We start from the raw sequence: 15,514 nt of genomic DNA, 5'->3' as shown, positions 1-15,514 counted from the left end.
CCATAGTCAGTGTATTACTGACAGTAGATGACGGTCGGCACGCCCCCAGTCCAGTGTCTACATAAACAGACAGTAGTACTACTACTTTACTGTAGTAAACTGGAGCAAAGTAATGTAATCCAAACTGGGGGCGTGCCGACCGCCATCTACTGTAGGTAAGACACTGACTATGGATAAGTACCTCATATAACTTCACTTCATAACACCCAAACTATCCCTTTAAAGAGGGTGTACACATGTTTACAGTTAACCTGTGGGGTCAAATAAGTGCCTGAAGGAGTTTGAATGTGTAATAAAGATCACAATGCTTACTCACAGTCTCTCTTTCTTTACTACATTCAGTAGACTCTTTTGGCACATTGCTTTGCTGAGGTGAAACAGATTTTTCTTTTGACCGGCGCTCCTGGAAAAAGAAATGACTTAGCAGCTAGAAGGATGTAAAACGTAAAGCAGGCATACAACAACAAATGATATATATTTACAAAAGTTACTCACAGTATTTTCAGTAGCATTTTCTTTCTCATGTTTTTCTGCAGTGGTTTGCCTCTTGCTCGTCTTTTTGCTCCTGTCCCTGCCCGGTGAACCCTGCCTTTTATCGTCTAGTGTCCTGCGAAGTGGCTCCTCAGTTATCTCAAACTCAGAATGCCTCGATCTACCGTGGTAGTCGCCGCCATCCCTCCTCTTTGGCTTTGTATCATGCCTTTGGTGTGGAGGTCTGGGCGGCTTGTCTGACTTGTACATTTGTTCCTTCATGTAGAAGTCGTCCTCCATGTTCCTGTAAGAGTTGAAGGACATGCCTTGAGGGCTGCCTCGTGGGTGCCAGTCTCTGTTGCCCCTCATCCCTTCACCTCCTCCTCCTGCTCCTCCTGCTCCTCCTCCTCCTCCTCCTCCTCCTCCTCGCTCATCTGCAGATCTCAAGCTGATATGATCCAAGGGTTTCTGGTAAGCCTTCCGACGGTCAGCTGCCCGTCCATTTGGCCGATCGTCATCCACACTGCTGCCATTCCTCCACAGGTCACCCCTCTCCCTTTCGTCCTCACCCCTTCTTGAGTGTGATGACCAATCCCAAGAGCCCCGACGGGGGCCCTGGCCATTGCTGCCTCTCTCCGGACCCCTGCATGAAGCCCCCTGGGGGCTGTGTGCTGAGCTGCATGATGTGAAACTTGGGCTGTGGGAATGAGGGCTCAGGGAGCGGCTGATAGGGCTGCGGGAGCGAGCTCTCTCTGGCATGTAGCTGGAGGGAGATGACAGGTAGATTACATGGAGAAATCCTCTATGGCCCTGATCACACAGACCACAGAGCAGCCTGGGGTGGCTTTTTGTAATTGTTTTCAATGAAGCGCCTTGCGTTTTTACAGGAGCACCCTGAACGCCTCGACTTGAAAAAAATTCAACTCAGAGCAGGAAAGCACCCGACGTCATTAGCGTTTTTTTTCTCATTGAGGTGACTTTTGCTGGATACCCGGAGCTATATAACATTAGCACTCATTCAGTTGTTGCCTAGCAACAATTAAAAAAAGGATGCAGAAAACTGCAAAAAACTCTCTGTCTGATCGGGCAACAAAAAGGCAGTGGCGTCTCGGGTATTCCACCTGCAAAAACACGGGGCCTGAAGCTGCACTTTCTGTTGTAGTTTCAGAGATCAGAAATATAACACTGTATCAACATAAAGTAATTATCTGTGACATTTTCACCTCGATGAATTTCCATTTTGCTTTCCTCGATTAGTGACTCAAAGAACTTCGCTACACAAAAAAAAGCATTTGGGACGGAATGTAGAGAGAAAAGTTGTCTTACTGTTCATGTTCTTGCATCTCATCCCTTTCCCGCTGAGAGGCGATATCATGGATGATCAATTGAAGATCTTTACCTGGTTTCTATACAGAAAAGAAATTCACATTTAGTGATTGGCTAACGCAGCCTATAACCTGCTGTACACTTTGTTCTTCGGTCTTACCTTGAGCTGCAGCTCCTTGTACCTCTTAGACATTCGTATGAGAAGTTTCTGACTGTTAATCATAGCTGGAGTGAGTTGGTAATATTGAACCATGGCCTGGGCTGCTTCAACATACGCCATCTCCAGAAATGCCTGATGGGAGAACAGAAAATTGCTATAAACAATAATCCCCTTCTGACAGTTATACGGTTTCTCTTGCATCTGCAGAAGCATGTTTCACATCTCAGATGTCAGACTGGATTCATGTGAATCTTTGAGAATTATCATGACATGGTATCACATTTCATTGCCACAGTAAACCACAGTCGCTCAGTCCCTGTAACCAATACCAACATCTTAGTATGAATGCTTTAAACATGATAGGGGGTGATATTAATGTGGAGTTCAGTTCTGATAACTGAAACCTTGGAACCTGAGTGAGCTGTCATGTACTGGTAGTTAAACAGCCAGTAAGTTATGACAAAGTGCATGCTATCACATAACAGCTGCAGCAGAAAAACAAGCGGTTGATGATCATAAAAATGCACATAGTTTATCTGGTGATAATATGTGAAAATATTCACAGGATCAACACCTTTTATGGAGCTCATCAGGACAGGAATTTATTGATTCATATGAATAACAAATAATGGTTAAATAATCATGTTCTTGTACCTGGTGGGTGGAGCGCATGAGGATGTAGTTGGTGACTTTGCCAAAGGGTAGTCCCAGGTTGATGACATCATTCTCTGTGCAGCTGCCTTCGGGGAGGTTGCAGATGTGAACGACTCGCCCTGCTATGGCCTTTCTGGGTGGAAATGGCTGCAAATAAAACAGTTACAACAATGAATATATTGTTTTAAAGTATCACACAGATCAATGGCAAAAAAAACAACTATTGGACATCTGAAAATAACTGTTGTTGAATTGACTCAAGAATCTTCATACCGGTGTGTCAACATTTAAACATTCAAACCTGCACCAATCCAGAATCAAAATAACTTCATCCTGCTTACAGTGACATTAACAACATGAACAGTATATACTGGGCTAGTCATCTGGTTTTGTTCAGTGGTTAACTTTAGAGCGCAAACCTATAATGGGGACAGGACTTGTGAGATCTTGCGTGCAATGAACCCATCTGTCGTTTGTCAAGGAATCTAGTTGCAATGTGTAAGCTAACTGCTCCAACCACAGCGTCTCCTTTCCTATTTCTACATGGGTAACTAAAACGAGATATAACACGTAACTACGACAGTTGGGGAGTTTTAAAAGTTATTTTTTTTTCACTTTTGACAGCTAGGCTAGCAGTTTCCCCCTCCTGCTTCCAGTAATTGTGTAAAGCTCGGCTTAATGCTCGACTGGATACGCAAAGAAACAAACGCACTTCCATGTGTAGCACATCAGAGTCAATCATACCGTAGGAAACTAGTCTGTCTAATATCAATGTAACACTATAACATAGGATGTCATATCATTTTCCCTCCTGGATACAACCCACCTCATTCCATCTATTAATAGTTCCTTGGCAGCGGTGGAGCGGCGATAATGAAAGTTTACTTGTCTGGATTTAGAGACTTGTCAGCTGACTGGCCCCAGATATTTCACACATTTGACACAAATCCCTCTCGGCTGCCAACTATAGCGAGCTGCATTGCTTTCTTAACTTAAAGGAGAGTGGGTGAATGAGCAAATTATAGTATATAGAGTAAATCATATTTTTCTTCATGGAGACACACAGCGGGCTGCAGAGAGACAGTACAGAGATGGTGAAACTAATTTAGTCTGTTTTGGTTTTAGATATTGTATTATCACAATTTCTGACAATGTATTGCTTTTATTATTATTATTAACTTTTTATAGATTTATTTTAAGGCAGATAATGTTAACAGTTTTTAGTCTTCCTTTCTTTCTCTTTTATATTTCTTATTATTCATCCATTTTTTCCCCAGCTCAAATATTTTACACCCCATCTTTTCACACTCCCTATTTATCCTCACATCTCTGTCTTAACCTGCATCTTCCCCTCTGTAAACTCACAACCCCCATGTTTGTCAATCTCTATCTCTGTCCGAAGCAGAATTTAGAGAACAGACATGCTAACATAGATGATCTAAAGGACTAGCTCCATCATAGCAGGGACTCTGGATGCTGTGGTTCAGAGGCATGTGGAGAAGAAGACTAGCGTCCATCATGCATCATGTGCACCCTTTTAGTGGTCGTTTCACCTTTCCCATTACTTCTCCTGAGCAATAAACGTACTACATTTATAACTTTAAAAAAATGCAAAGGCAAGTACCACTGACTGATTTAAACTGTCTATCTTTATTCATCATAGCCAGTAGACATACCGTTTGACACCTCATGTTCCCCCTAACATCACTGCGGAAAGCGGTTGTAAATTCAGCGCGTCATATCTCGGAGTCTTATTTCTGCAACCATTGTGCTGCAACTGCAAGTTTTCCATTGCCCCTCCTCCTCTTCCTGCTTCTCTGGCTGACAGACCTGACAGACAGTCCCATGTGTGGGACAGTCTGGGGTCCTAATTCCACCTCGTACCAGCAGCCAGGGTCTCGGTTTTTACAGGGGCTTTGTTCAGGGAAAACCCAACACTAACATACACTTCACACTGGGTCCAATAGCCGTGAAGTGTAGAGTGTATAAAGTCACTTGCATGTTGAAACATAATCAGAGGTGTGTCAGTATTCAAAACATACATGAAGCACTGATCACATATAATCCATAACTAACATGTGATTGACTGTGACTCACAGAAACCTAGTTAATAACAATATTTTTTTTAAAGGGTACTTTTGGCTAACAGAACTCTTTTACAAATCAGATACTCAACATTTTGGGCAGTTATTTCTATTCACAAATATTAATATTAATGAATGTGCTGCTAAGGAGATGTAAATACAAAGGAGAGAAGGTCATTTTTTAATGTGTTATGTATGGTTAATTGTGATGTGTTTTGTTTTTTGTCTGATGTGTCTTACTTGTCTGTTTGTTTATGGTAACAGTATGTCTATTGTATGTGTACTTTTTCTCAAATTGAGCTGCCTATGGATGCAAAATGAATTTCAGTGCAAACTGACAATAAAGTTGTATCGTATCGTATTGTACAACTTAATGGTTTCTGGCCAGCAAGCTGACATCAACAGCTTAAGGTAATAAGAGTGATAATTCTATCAACAGCCCTGTGCCACCACCAGAACACTTAAAGGTCAGCGCAGGTTGGGCTCAATAAACAGATCCAGGAATAGGCTGTTTATGTCTTTGGAATATTAGAGAGAACAAGAGTCTTGCTCACTGCACTAATGTCTGACCTGTAAAATGTTGTCTGTGTCTGAAAGCTCAGACAGTTTGACCGCAGCACTGGTATCACAGTCGAGGTTGGCTCAGGCTTTGAACGGTAGCTGTTCCTGTTAACTGCGAACCAGCACAGAGTTATGCACGTCATTGCCTACTCACAGGACAGGGAGGCACACTGACGGGGCCTCCTTTAATAGTCTATTTTGCAGATGGGACTTTTAATATATGGAACAACAAAAACAAAACTATAACAAAAAAAAATAAAAAACACCTTAGCTCAGGGGTCGGCAACCGTTTTTGTTATGAAGTGCCATTTTAAAATGTTTTTGTTAATCATTGTGCCATATGAACATTAAGGTTAACATTAAAGCAACAGTAGGTAGAATTGGAGCAAATATGATTAAAACAATTATTTTTATAAAACGGTCACTATATCCTGTTATTTTACAGCTAAACAGTACACTACAAGATGTTTCTGAAAACATTTGAGGAAAGAAATAGGCATTACAGTAACAAAATATTGTCCATTTGATCGGAATTTGTGAGTGATTGACCGCTGCCTCCGTTGAATGAACAGCTAATAGGAACGCTTTCTCTCTCAGAAATGACCTGTGATTGGCAAAAGTCTCCCGTCACAAGCTAGATTTTTTAAAGCCTGAAAACAGAGCCATGAGGAGGTGCAGAAGTCTAGTTTTCTCTCATAATACTTGATTTACAATATGCTGAAAGGTTATTATGGAAATTTTGCCCAATGATACCAAAAACATTCTGCCTACTGCAGGTTTAACTATAATTGAAATATACCTTGTGTAATTAACATTTCTGTATAATGTTGGCTTCATCACACTTACAAATTTTACTTTTCAGTTGTCCTTCTAAATGAAGCATAAAGAAAACAGGAAAAAATACAGCATTTTTTGTCCCTTTAATGTAGTTTCCCATAAATCTACTAATACACTGCAGTCAACAGAGACATTGGCTATACCTGCCACCGCGTGTTCAGACATACAGTATGTTCTGTTGCTAAAATACTCTCAACACCATGACCGACTGAACTAAGGCCAAATGGTGTAAAGGATAACAACCCTTTCACACTGCAGAGTGCTTTCCTGTTTTCACTGACAGCGTGCTGACTGACATTAGCTGGAATCTCTCCCAACGACATGTTTGTTTATTTGTACAAAGCAGGATCCATGATGGAGGATCCACTAGAGATAGTCAGTTTGGTTTCACAGGTTCTCCCCACGTTCCTACGCATGGCGCCCGCACGCCGATCCCCCAGATCGCTTTACCAATCTCTCACCAGTCTGAAACGCTACACCGCTGCCTGGGGGTGTGACCCGGGGGTCTTAAGGTCTGTGCTCCTGACTGCGGCTTGCTGTAATCCTGTGCTTATCTCTGTTAGAGTTCTCTTATCACATGAAGCTACTGTGTTACCTCAAGCTGGGCTGCCGTGAACTGAAGTCCAAACTAAGGACTGCTGTGTATGTGCAAGCATGCATGTGGTATGTTTGTATGTGGTATGTTGCTCCGTACAGATTGTAGTCATTTTTGTTTATTTTGATCATGAAATAAATTTTGAAATGTGCGTGTTTACCTTTTCATTGTCATGTATAAACATTCACAAATAAAACCGAAATAAAAAATAAGCTCATAAATGATCATTGCGTGCGGTTGTGTGTGTGCATCTGTGAGAGTGCTCTCTGTTCAACACACGGCTTTAAAGCCAGTAAAACCCCACCTGTTCTGCTTCGACAGGTGTGTGTTTATAGCGACCAACATTAGCTCATGTACCGCAGCCTATAAATATTTTCCCACTCGTACCATAAAACTCTTTGTCAATAACCGACCAATAAAGCATATGACTTTCACATCACTGAGTTCAGGCTCCTGTTAAATTGGCTCCCCTGACAATGAAGAAACAAATGGCTGATAAAAAAACAGCAGAGTCACGCAAGTTTGTTGGAACGGAAGAAGTGGATTTACTGTGGAGGGGGTGTAATTTAAACAACACGGCTTCAGAATCTGGAACAGCCCTAGTCGACCTTGATTCAGTTTATTTATGTAGCGTCAAATCAACCATAAAATTCTTTGTTCTCACATCTCAAAAGCCCGTCTTTATGAGGCCTAATTTATCATGTGTATTTTAATCTTACTCTTCACTAGACAATTTATCTTTTTTACTATATACTACGAGCTTTTGTTTTTCAGTTTCTTATTTTATTTTTATAAATGCATGTAATATTTATATATATTCTTTTTTGTGCATTTTACATTTCCGTGAAAATCCCCAAATGACACGAAATATATCAGGCTGAAATACAGGTAAAACAATGGTTATAAATTGATTCATGAAACTTTTTGGTTTTCTTTTAATACTATATTAAATATGAATCAATATTAAATAGTCTTGCAACATTAAAAAAAAGGCATCCTATGTGTTTTATAGTGTGGTTAGTGTAAGTGTATACTGTATACTGTGGCTTCAGTAAAGAGCTGATGTATTTTTTGGACATAACTTGAACATTTTCTGGAAGGGTTGATAGGGTATGTTTCAAAACTGCAGCTAAAATCCCAAATGTTATGTACAGTGTGTACAGTATGTATCTGTATGCAGGTATGTGCGTGATGAATTATGCCCGCTGACTGTTGAAAGCTGCGCGCTGGGCACCAGAGACGGCTTACCAAAGGTTCGCGGGGGCTAATTTTCACCTCGCTCATCATCTGCTGCACTGGGCTTTTCAAGGGACCTGCCTTAGTGATGGACGCCTATCAACAGCTGCTGTTTTTCAACCCCAGTCAAGAGCCAACACTATTGGAAACCAACTGTAGGGCAGCAAGTACTGACAAATAAGCTCTTGGGAATACTCTTATTCAATTGGAACCAAAGACAAAGTGATGAGATAAACATTGACCTTGTTTTCTTCACTATTGGTAACCCAACAGATTCTTACAATGTATTATATTTGCACTGTAATCAAAGTCTTAAATTTGAGTATGTTTACAGATAATGTAGCCTAGAAGAAAATAAATACTCATAAAATGAATAGTCTAAAACTTCTAAATTAAACTTCTGTCTATACAATATGGATAAAACGTTCCGGGCTAATGCTCATTCTCATCTCTTTCTTTTTACCACGTAATGTCATGCAAGCGTCACCACAGCAGCTCTTCAGCAGCCTATTCAAATCCTCCATGAGCGTAAAGTAGAGCAAAAAAGATTAACACTTTCAGTTAGCTCTGCAGTTACAGTACATATGTGTGATGTAGCTGGAGCATTCGTCTGTACAGAGCTTATGTGGACAGCTGCTTTAACATGCGTTAACATGACACAATTCAATACACTGCTGAGTTGTGTCCGGACATAACAAATGTTAACAGTAGGACACACTTACAAATGTAAAATGTGTGTGTCCCTGCCTTTAAATGGAGCTGTAATTATTTGCAATAAAAAGTATGATAATGCAGCATAGAACACATTATAAAATCCTAAAGTGTGAATAATATATGAATACAAATTCCCCAAATTAACATTTCTATACCTCATCTTCCTCAATACAGAAGCTATTTTGTCATATATCTCAATTTTACAGATTAAACTGTATCCAGGGCATGGATAATTATTAAGTGGTAAAATAAAGATATTTGAAAAATCTCGACACATAGTTTCTAGACAACATATTAATGACAAAGTTTGCCAGGCTATCCAGTTGAGTGGTAAAAAGTTGTGAAGCCCAGAGAGGAAGCCTGCTGTTGGCCGCAGCAGCTGTCAACGAGAGGATCTGGGTCCATTCATTACGCACCATATATACTTTTTCCTGCTGCTGAGCTACAAATTCTTTAAAGATACATGGAAGAAATGCAGTATATGGACCTTTTCAAACATTCTAAATGGGCCCTTTTGTATTTCCTGTTGCAATGTTTGTTAATGTAGTAGCTGACAGGAATTTAACTTAGACAGGAAGTAATTTTGGCAATGAAAAGGACTATTGGAAATTAGTAATTAGAGATAAAATATAATAACACATCATCTTACTCTGCACCAAAGAACACCAAAGATAACTGGCCCTCCGAGTCTGTTATTGCAGCAGTCATTAATGAGTAAAGTATTATTCATTAATCACATTTAAACATTTCCATGAAACAAGATATAATCAAGGTATAGCTGGTTTCATGTTCAAGGATGACAGCTGTTCCTAATCACTAGCATCCTTTATAGCCTGCGACAAAATTTGATTTATATGTCTAGGGTAAACTCTGATAATCCTGAGAAAACACCCATACATTTGTCTGACCTTTGACTCTGGCTGGTGTGAGGCGAATCCTGTATCTGACGTGGGATAAGTCTTCATGGCTGCAGGTGGCAAGTATGATGCATTGGCTCCTGCATCTGTGGAAACAGTTTGAAATTTGGATTTAACATTGTCCGCATACATTCAACCTAGTGTGGGATAAAGTTACATGATGTTGACTTGTTGACAAGGCTCAATGTTATAAATATACAAAGAGTGTCTTTCAAATCATTATTAGTTTGTTTTCCACTTTTTATTAGTTTCTTTGTTGTATAATTATGGAATCTGAAAACACTAGGTTGGAATAATAAGACTCAAAGCATGCATCAGTTCTAAGAACTGACATCTTGGAAGTATAGCGATGCTCTATTGTGATGTCAACATACTCTCGGGTTCTAAGTTATACCCTATGTTGTTATTTTTCCCCACAGAGGATTGTTGTTTACAACGGACAATTAAATAAAAGTTTGGGGGTACTACTATAATATTCATACAAACGTTAAATCAAGGTTTATTTTAAAATTCTAAAGACAAGATTTTTAAACTTACAATTAGTTGAATGTGCTGTAACTATAATGATATGGCTTGATTTCTCAATAATGGCCCATGATGCTGGCTTACTACTATACAACAGTTGTGTCCACACTTTTTCATTCTTATTTACAGCTATTTTTCACCAACTCCGAATACTTAACTGAAAGAAAAAGAATCAACAAAAGGTTACATATGAAATGGTAACCACGGTTTGCTGAGTGATCTCTCCAACTTCAGGCCGCTGAAAAAGGGTTAGGCGAAAAAGGCTCTTTCAAGCTGTCTGCAGCCACCCACAGTATTCATACATTATAGAGATAGGGTAGATAGATACTATCAATGTGATAGAGAACAGGTGCTCAGTGTGTTTCTGTGTAGAAAAGCACTACACATGTGTCATCAGCTCTGTGGGTTTGCTGTTATAATATGTGCACCAAAAGTCACAAACCCCTTTGGCTTGGTGTTGTGGTCCACCATATTTTGGATATTCTAACAGCATACATCAATGTATCAAAATACACTGTGTCAAGTTATAAAAACGTGATGCCTCATGCCCTCACGTACCTCTAAAAATACTGCCTGACCTCCATCTATCACTCTGGTTCACATATTCCAGCGATCAGAAAAACATCGCTCTAACATCGGTAGCAAACGGAGGCACTCGTGGTGTCAAATGGGTTATCCTACCTTGACTTGCAGCGGAGTAGACCATGGAGTTCGTCCCTGCGGGGTTCAGACTTCCATCAGAAGGCCTACCGACAGCGTAGTGAACAGCTCCAGCCGATACCACCGCGGAGCTGCAACAATCAGAGAAGGCTGATTTTAGCTGCCTCTCCCCTGCCTTGCTCACTCATATCTTATGACAGAGCTCATATTCATAGAAACATAAGGCAGCTGTATATAGAGCAAGGAAAAGCAAAATAAAATGCTTCCAACACTCAAGTGAGATATTTTCTGTGAACTGACCTAAAGCAAAAACAAACACCCATTAAACACAGCTGGTAAGCGAGAGGAAATTACCCAACCACGGTGAAGGTTAATAATAAAAGCAAAAAAAATTTTTTATACATATAATTGGTGGAAAATCAACTAAAAACAAAATAAACCGTGTGAAGTCATTAGTTTTGTGAACAATCACAACTTACTTTCAACACTGTCCTGTGAATTTTAGAGTTGTAAATAACTCACCTTTCATTTGTGTACAAGGTTCGGTTCTGCAAGTGTAGTTTTCCCTTCACGTGCTGGTCCCAGTCCTAAAACACACACAAGCACCATCCAAACATAGTCTTAGACAGCTTGGAAACACTGGTAGCTCACTGCTTGCCCTCCGATGGTAGGTCTTACATACCCCTTGTATAATCTCATGGCTGAGAGCAATTAAAGAGACAACATCTTGGATTAGTTAGTTAGGGGCTGCCCCACAAATCAAAACATTTAGCTACAGTATATCAGCTATTTTCAGGCTGAAATGCCCATTTTCTCATCCAAAGCAAGGACATAGAGTGCTCCAGGGTATTTTTGTAGGCCAACCAGGAAGTTAGCATCAGCCTCGTTCCCTCGACAAAAACCCAATGGGATTTTCCCATTGGGTTTTGGATTATTGCAGAAAATAAACTCTGTGGCAAACACACGTTTATGTTATTACACGTTTTGTTCAGCAAGATAATCTTCACAAATGAACACCACTTTTATGATTTTTGAAGTGTGAATGCCAGAAGTAAGAAGCTAAAGTTAGGCTATAAACGAACTACACCACGGTCGAATGAGCGTGAGTATACACAGCAAGTCTGTAATGGTGGACGTTTAGTAGTCTCATTCAGCCCCTTATTAGCAACCGCATTTTATAAGACACATTAAGGCTTCAAAATTCACAGTCGGGGTATTTATTGATGCATTTTATGTCATTGAACAAAACGTTAAAATCTCTTCAGCTTGTGTTAACCACGGACCTTATTTCAGGCATCTAACTGCGGTGTACTGCGAAAACTACAAATTGCCCAAAACAGAGCTGCAAGACTAGTCTTACATTGCCTTAAGTATAGTGACATTCTGTAATAACAGCATTTATTTTACTAAACCCGAGTTTTTATACAGTCAAATTACCAAATGCAGGGACTTTCAGTCATTTCACTAGAACAACAGATGATGGCCAAATCATGTTACCTCACCCAAAATCGAATGCCTTAAAAAAGACGGTCATTTATCGTGCCATCAATCACTGGAATAGCTGCCCTCTTTACATCCGTCAATCCTCTAATAAATCCTCATTCAAATACCATCTAAGAATACATTACTTGCACAGCAGATCGATAGTCTAGTGTTGGTCATGTATGTTTTTCGTTGTTTTTCCCTGATGATGGGCCTTGAGGCTAAATGGTTGTGGATGATGTGAATGAATGTGAAATTGATATATATGTTTGGAAAATTTGAATGCTATTAGCGTAACACAAATATGATGTTGTACAGTATATAGTATGTACTGTATGTGATAAATGTAATGTACTTGATTTCGGATCCCAGGAAGACTAGCTGGTGCCATTGGTATCAGCTAATGGGGATCCTTTTTAAATAAATAAACTAAAAAACATAAAAAAAAAACATTGACTTCGAGATGAAGGAAACGGAAGTGCTAAAATGCTAACTCATTTCCGGGTTTTAGGACTCATTCCTGTAACAATCTATTGCTGTTGTTAGAAAATCTGATGAGCATCAAATGACCTACACTACATGGGGATTATAGTGCCTGCTTGTTTAATTACCCATTGTCACATGAGCTCTTGTTCTATTTGAGGATACTACATGGGGAATATATTGCTCGCTTGTACAATTCTCCATTGTCTATTATTAATTAAGGTGTGGGCTGAAAAATGTTAGACTTACAGGTGAATCGTTCTGTTTACTTTCAGGTGTTCTACAACTACAGCTATGTTTACATTTACATATAAGCATTTACTGTACATTTTGACTGATCAGTACACTCACCTTGAGGTTGTAGACCTTCTTGTCACAGATGCTACACTGGTGTGGCAGTTGAGTGGGTGTGACTGCGTGGTAATCATTGACTTGGTAAGCCTGAAGTGTCCTGGTACCTGAAGATAGTGTTTCCTCACTTCCATGCAGGGGCTGGTAGCCCCCAAACCCCTGCGTGCCACTTGAAGCAAAAGAGGAAACCCCACTAATGGGATTGAACTTGGGGTCAGGGGTTGGCTCCTCCGGGTTATACAGTTCCGTTCTGGACCGAAGTGGCTGCCCAGCTGCTGTCCACACATTGGCAGCATTAGAAACCATATCCATCTTTCCAGCGTGACTCAAGGTAGCGGGGCCTTTCCATTGCTCCTTATGCCCGGTGGAGTTATAAACATTCATGTTCTGCTCATTGACACTAAACCCAGCTTGTTGTCCCTGCATATCATGCCCATAGAAATCTCTCTGAAAACCAACATTGTTCATGTTTTTTGCCTGAGTGTTAATCACTGTGTACTGTCCATCACCAGCAGTGGCTGACGCTGCAGATGTCCCCCCAACTAAGTTGTACTGAACACGCCTGTCAGTATCAGAAGGGTAAGTTGACCCTGATGTTTTACCATACTCCGCACCCTGTTGGCCCACTGTGCCCCCTCCACCAGGATGGTTCAGTCTCACATTCCCTTGGTTTTGGTTGAATCCCCCGCCAACCAAGGCACCCAAGGCTGAATTTGAAGAGGAAAAACCTAGCACACCCGTGGGGAAGGCACCCTGAGGGTTCCCAACCATAGTATTCCGTAGCTGATTGAACAGGGGTTGAGACATGGCGACATTGGAAAGAACCTGATTGAGAACAGAGGCGGTATTGCCCCCCTGAGCCAGTTTCAGGCGATGGAGGGTAAGCTGGGCCTGGAGCTGAGCGAGCTGGAGGCTGGCTGGGGTCAGGAGGAGCTGCTGGTTCTGCTGCTGAAGCCCCGCCTGCACACCGCCTGCCCCTACCTGGAGGCTCTTCTTATCAGCGCTGTCCACAGGCACCGCACCGATGCTATGGGGGACAAAAAAATAAACATCACATACCTCAGAAATCTCAAAGGGCAAATCCACACACCATGTTAGATGTCGCACAATAGCTGAGAATGTAGCTAATGTTTGTGTTTATGATAACAAGAATGCTCCTGAAGTGTCAATCAATCCTGTGGTCTCATTATAAATAGTGTAATGCAGATTGAGTCCGCCACTCAAGTTTGATAGACCGCAACCAGTTGCATGAATCAAGCCAATTTAAACTGGAGGAAACATGAATGCAGAGACAATGCCAGCAGGAACCAATGGGACTGAGTGGTGCCAGCAATATAAGTCATGCATGTTTATTTTGGAACTCAGCAATTAATGTTAAAGACATTTGTTTACTGGTTGAACAGGAGGTATGGTATTATGGGTGGTTGAATTGTGGAGGTAGAGCAAGTGTCTATTAGACATTTTAATCACAAATTAGATACACTTAATACTGTCTACAAGGAGAATTAGTGGAGGGTGGTTTTCAATTTTCAATTACTAGGTGAGAAAACTGGCATGGAAGAGTAATGAATGGTCATAATTGTGAATAGTATGCTATCTTAATATTGAACAAAAAAAAAATTTAATTGTTCTGCTTTCAGTTAAGTGCACACTGTTTTCAATCATTACACCATTTCAATACCATTACTGATTGCTTATGTCACAACTGTGGCCCTGCATACATTTGAGCATGGCTGGAGAAAATGTTTATGCTTCATGCAGACATTGTATATTACAAAACTACCAAACAATGACCACATTTGTACAGTTGGAAAGGGTTAATGAGCCTTAATATGAGGCTCTGCGAACTAGCAACCATCAGCAGCTATATTACATTAGCTACTCCCATTAATCATAGAACTAAAGAAAAAAATATATCACTGGCATTACAAAGACACATTTACTCGGTACTCCACTGCTTTCCTATTCTTGTGGACATTAGCTGTGAGAAAGTTTCAGCTCCCCATATTCACACAAGTCTGTTCCTCACAGCTAGCATCTGCTAAGAAGGCGAATCTTACAAGTGATCAACTAGCAGATGGACCGGCAGTTGGGCACAGCCATCAGCTGGTTGTCAGTCCTGCTGGGTTTAGGATAAACTAAAGGAAATAATCAGTGCCAAGAGGTATTACTCAGCTGGTTGCTGTTATCTAACTTAAAAACGTGTTTGTTTATGGTAAACAAATTTATTTTCCTTTGGTTTTATGGCTGACGAAAGTAGCTAGGAAAGATGGTTATGTCAGCTGAGCAGAGCAATGCGCCCAGAATATCTTATATTTTATAATTTCATAGTTTCTTTTTTGTACACATGCTCTGGTAAGTCACCATCAACCACTGCCCATGAGCTACAGTACGCTAGATTCCGCTGTATTGTGTGAACTACAGTGTGACAGCGAGAAGTCTAACTATGGCAACTCTG

At 40.5% G+C, this 15,514-nt stretch overlaps 1 protein-coding gene across 3 annotated transcripts in view; it reads right to left on the bottom strand.

Annotated features, from left to right (window-relative positions):
* rbm20 (RNA binding motif protein 20) overlaps positions 1 to 15,514 on the bottom strand; it is a 57,885-nt gene that overhangs the window by 7,699 nt on the left and 34,672 nt on the right. For all 3 annotated transcript variants that reach the window (XM_074629199.1, XM_074629198.1, XM_074629200.1), the window contains exons 2-10: positions 13,057 to 14,083; positions 11,263 to 11,327; positions 10,762 to 10,871; positions 9,547 to 9,641; positions 2,612 to 2,758; positions 1,958 to 2,089; positions 1,798 to 1,877; positions 496 to 1,234; positions 317 to 403 (exon numbers count right to left, since the gene is read on the bottom strand). In XM_074629199.1, the coding sequence (XP_074485300.1) occupies positions 317 to 403; positions 496 to 1,234; positions 1,798 to 1,877; positions 1,958 to 2,089; positions 2,612 to 2,758; positions 9,547 to 9,641; positions 10,762 to 10,871; positions 11,263 to 11,327; positions 13,057 to 14,083 (2,482 nt within the window). The remainder of the gene's footprint in view (positions 1 to 316; positions 404 to 495; positions 1,235 to 1,797; positions 1,878 to 1,957; positions 2,090 to 2,611; positions 2,759 to 9,546; positions 9,642 to 10,761; positions 10,872 to 11,262; positions 11,328 to 13,056; positions 14,084 to 15,514) is intronic.

Source organism: Sebastes fasciatus, chromosome 3, assembly GCF_043250625.1.
Source record: "Sebastes fasciatus isolate fSebFas1 chromosome 3, fSebFas1.pri, whole genome shotgun sequence".
NCBI lineage: Eukaryota > Metazoa > Chordata > Actinopteri > Perciformes > Sebastidae > Sebastes > Sebastes fasciatus.
The sequence above is the reverse complement of the archived record's forward strand: the minus strand, read 5'-3'. Positions and strand labels throughout refer to the sequence as shown.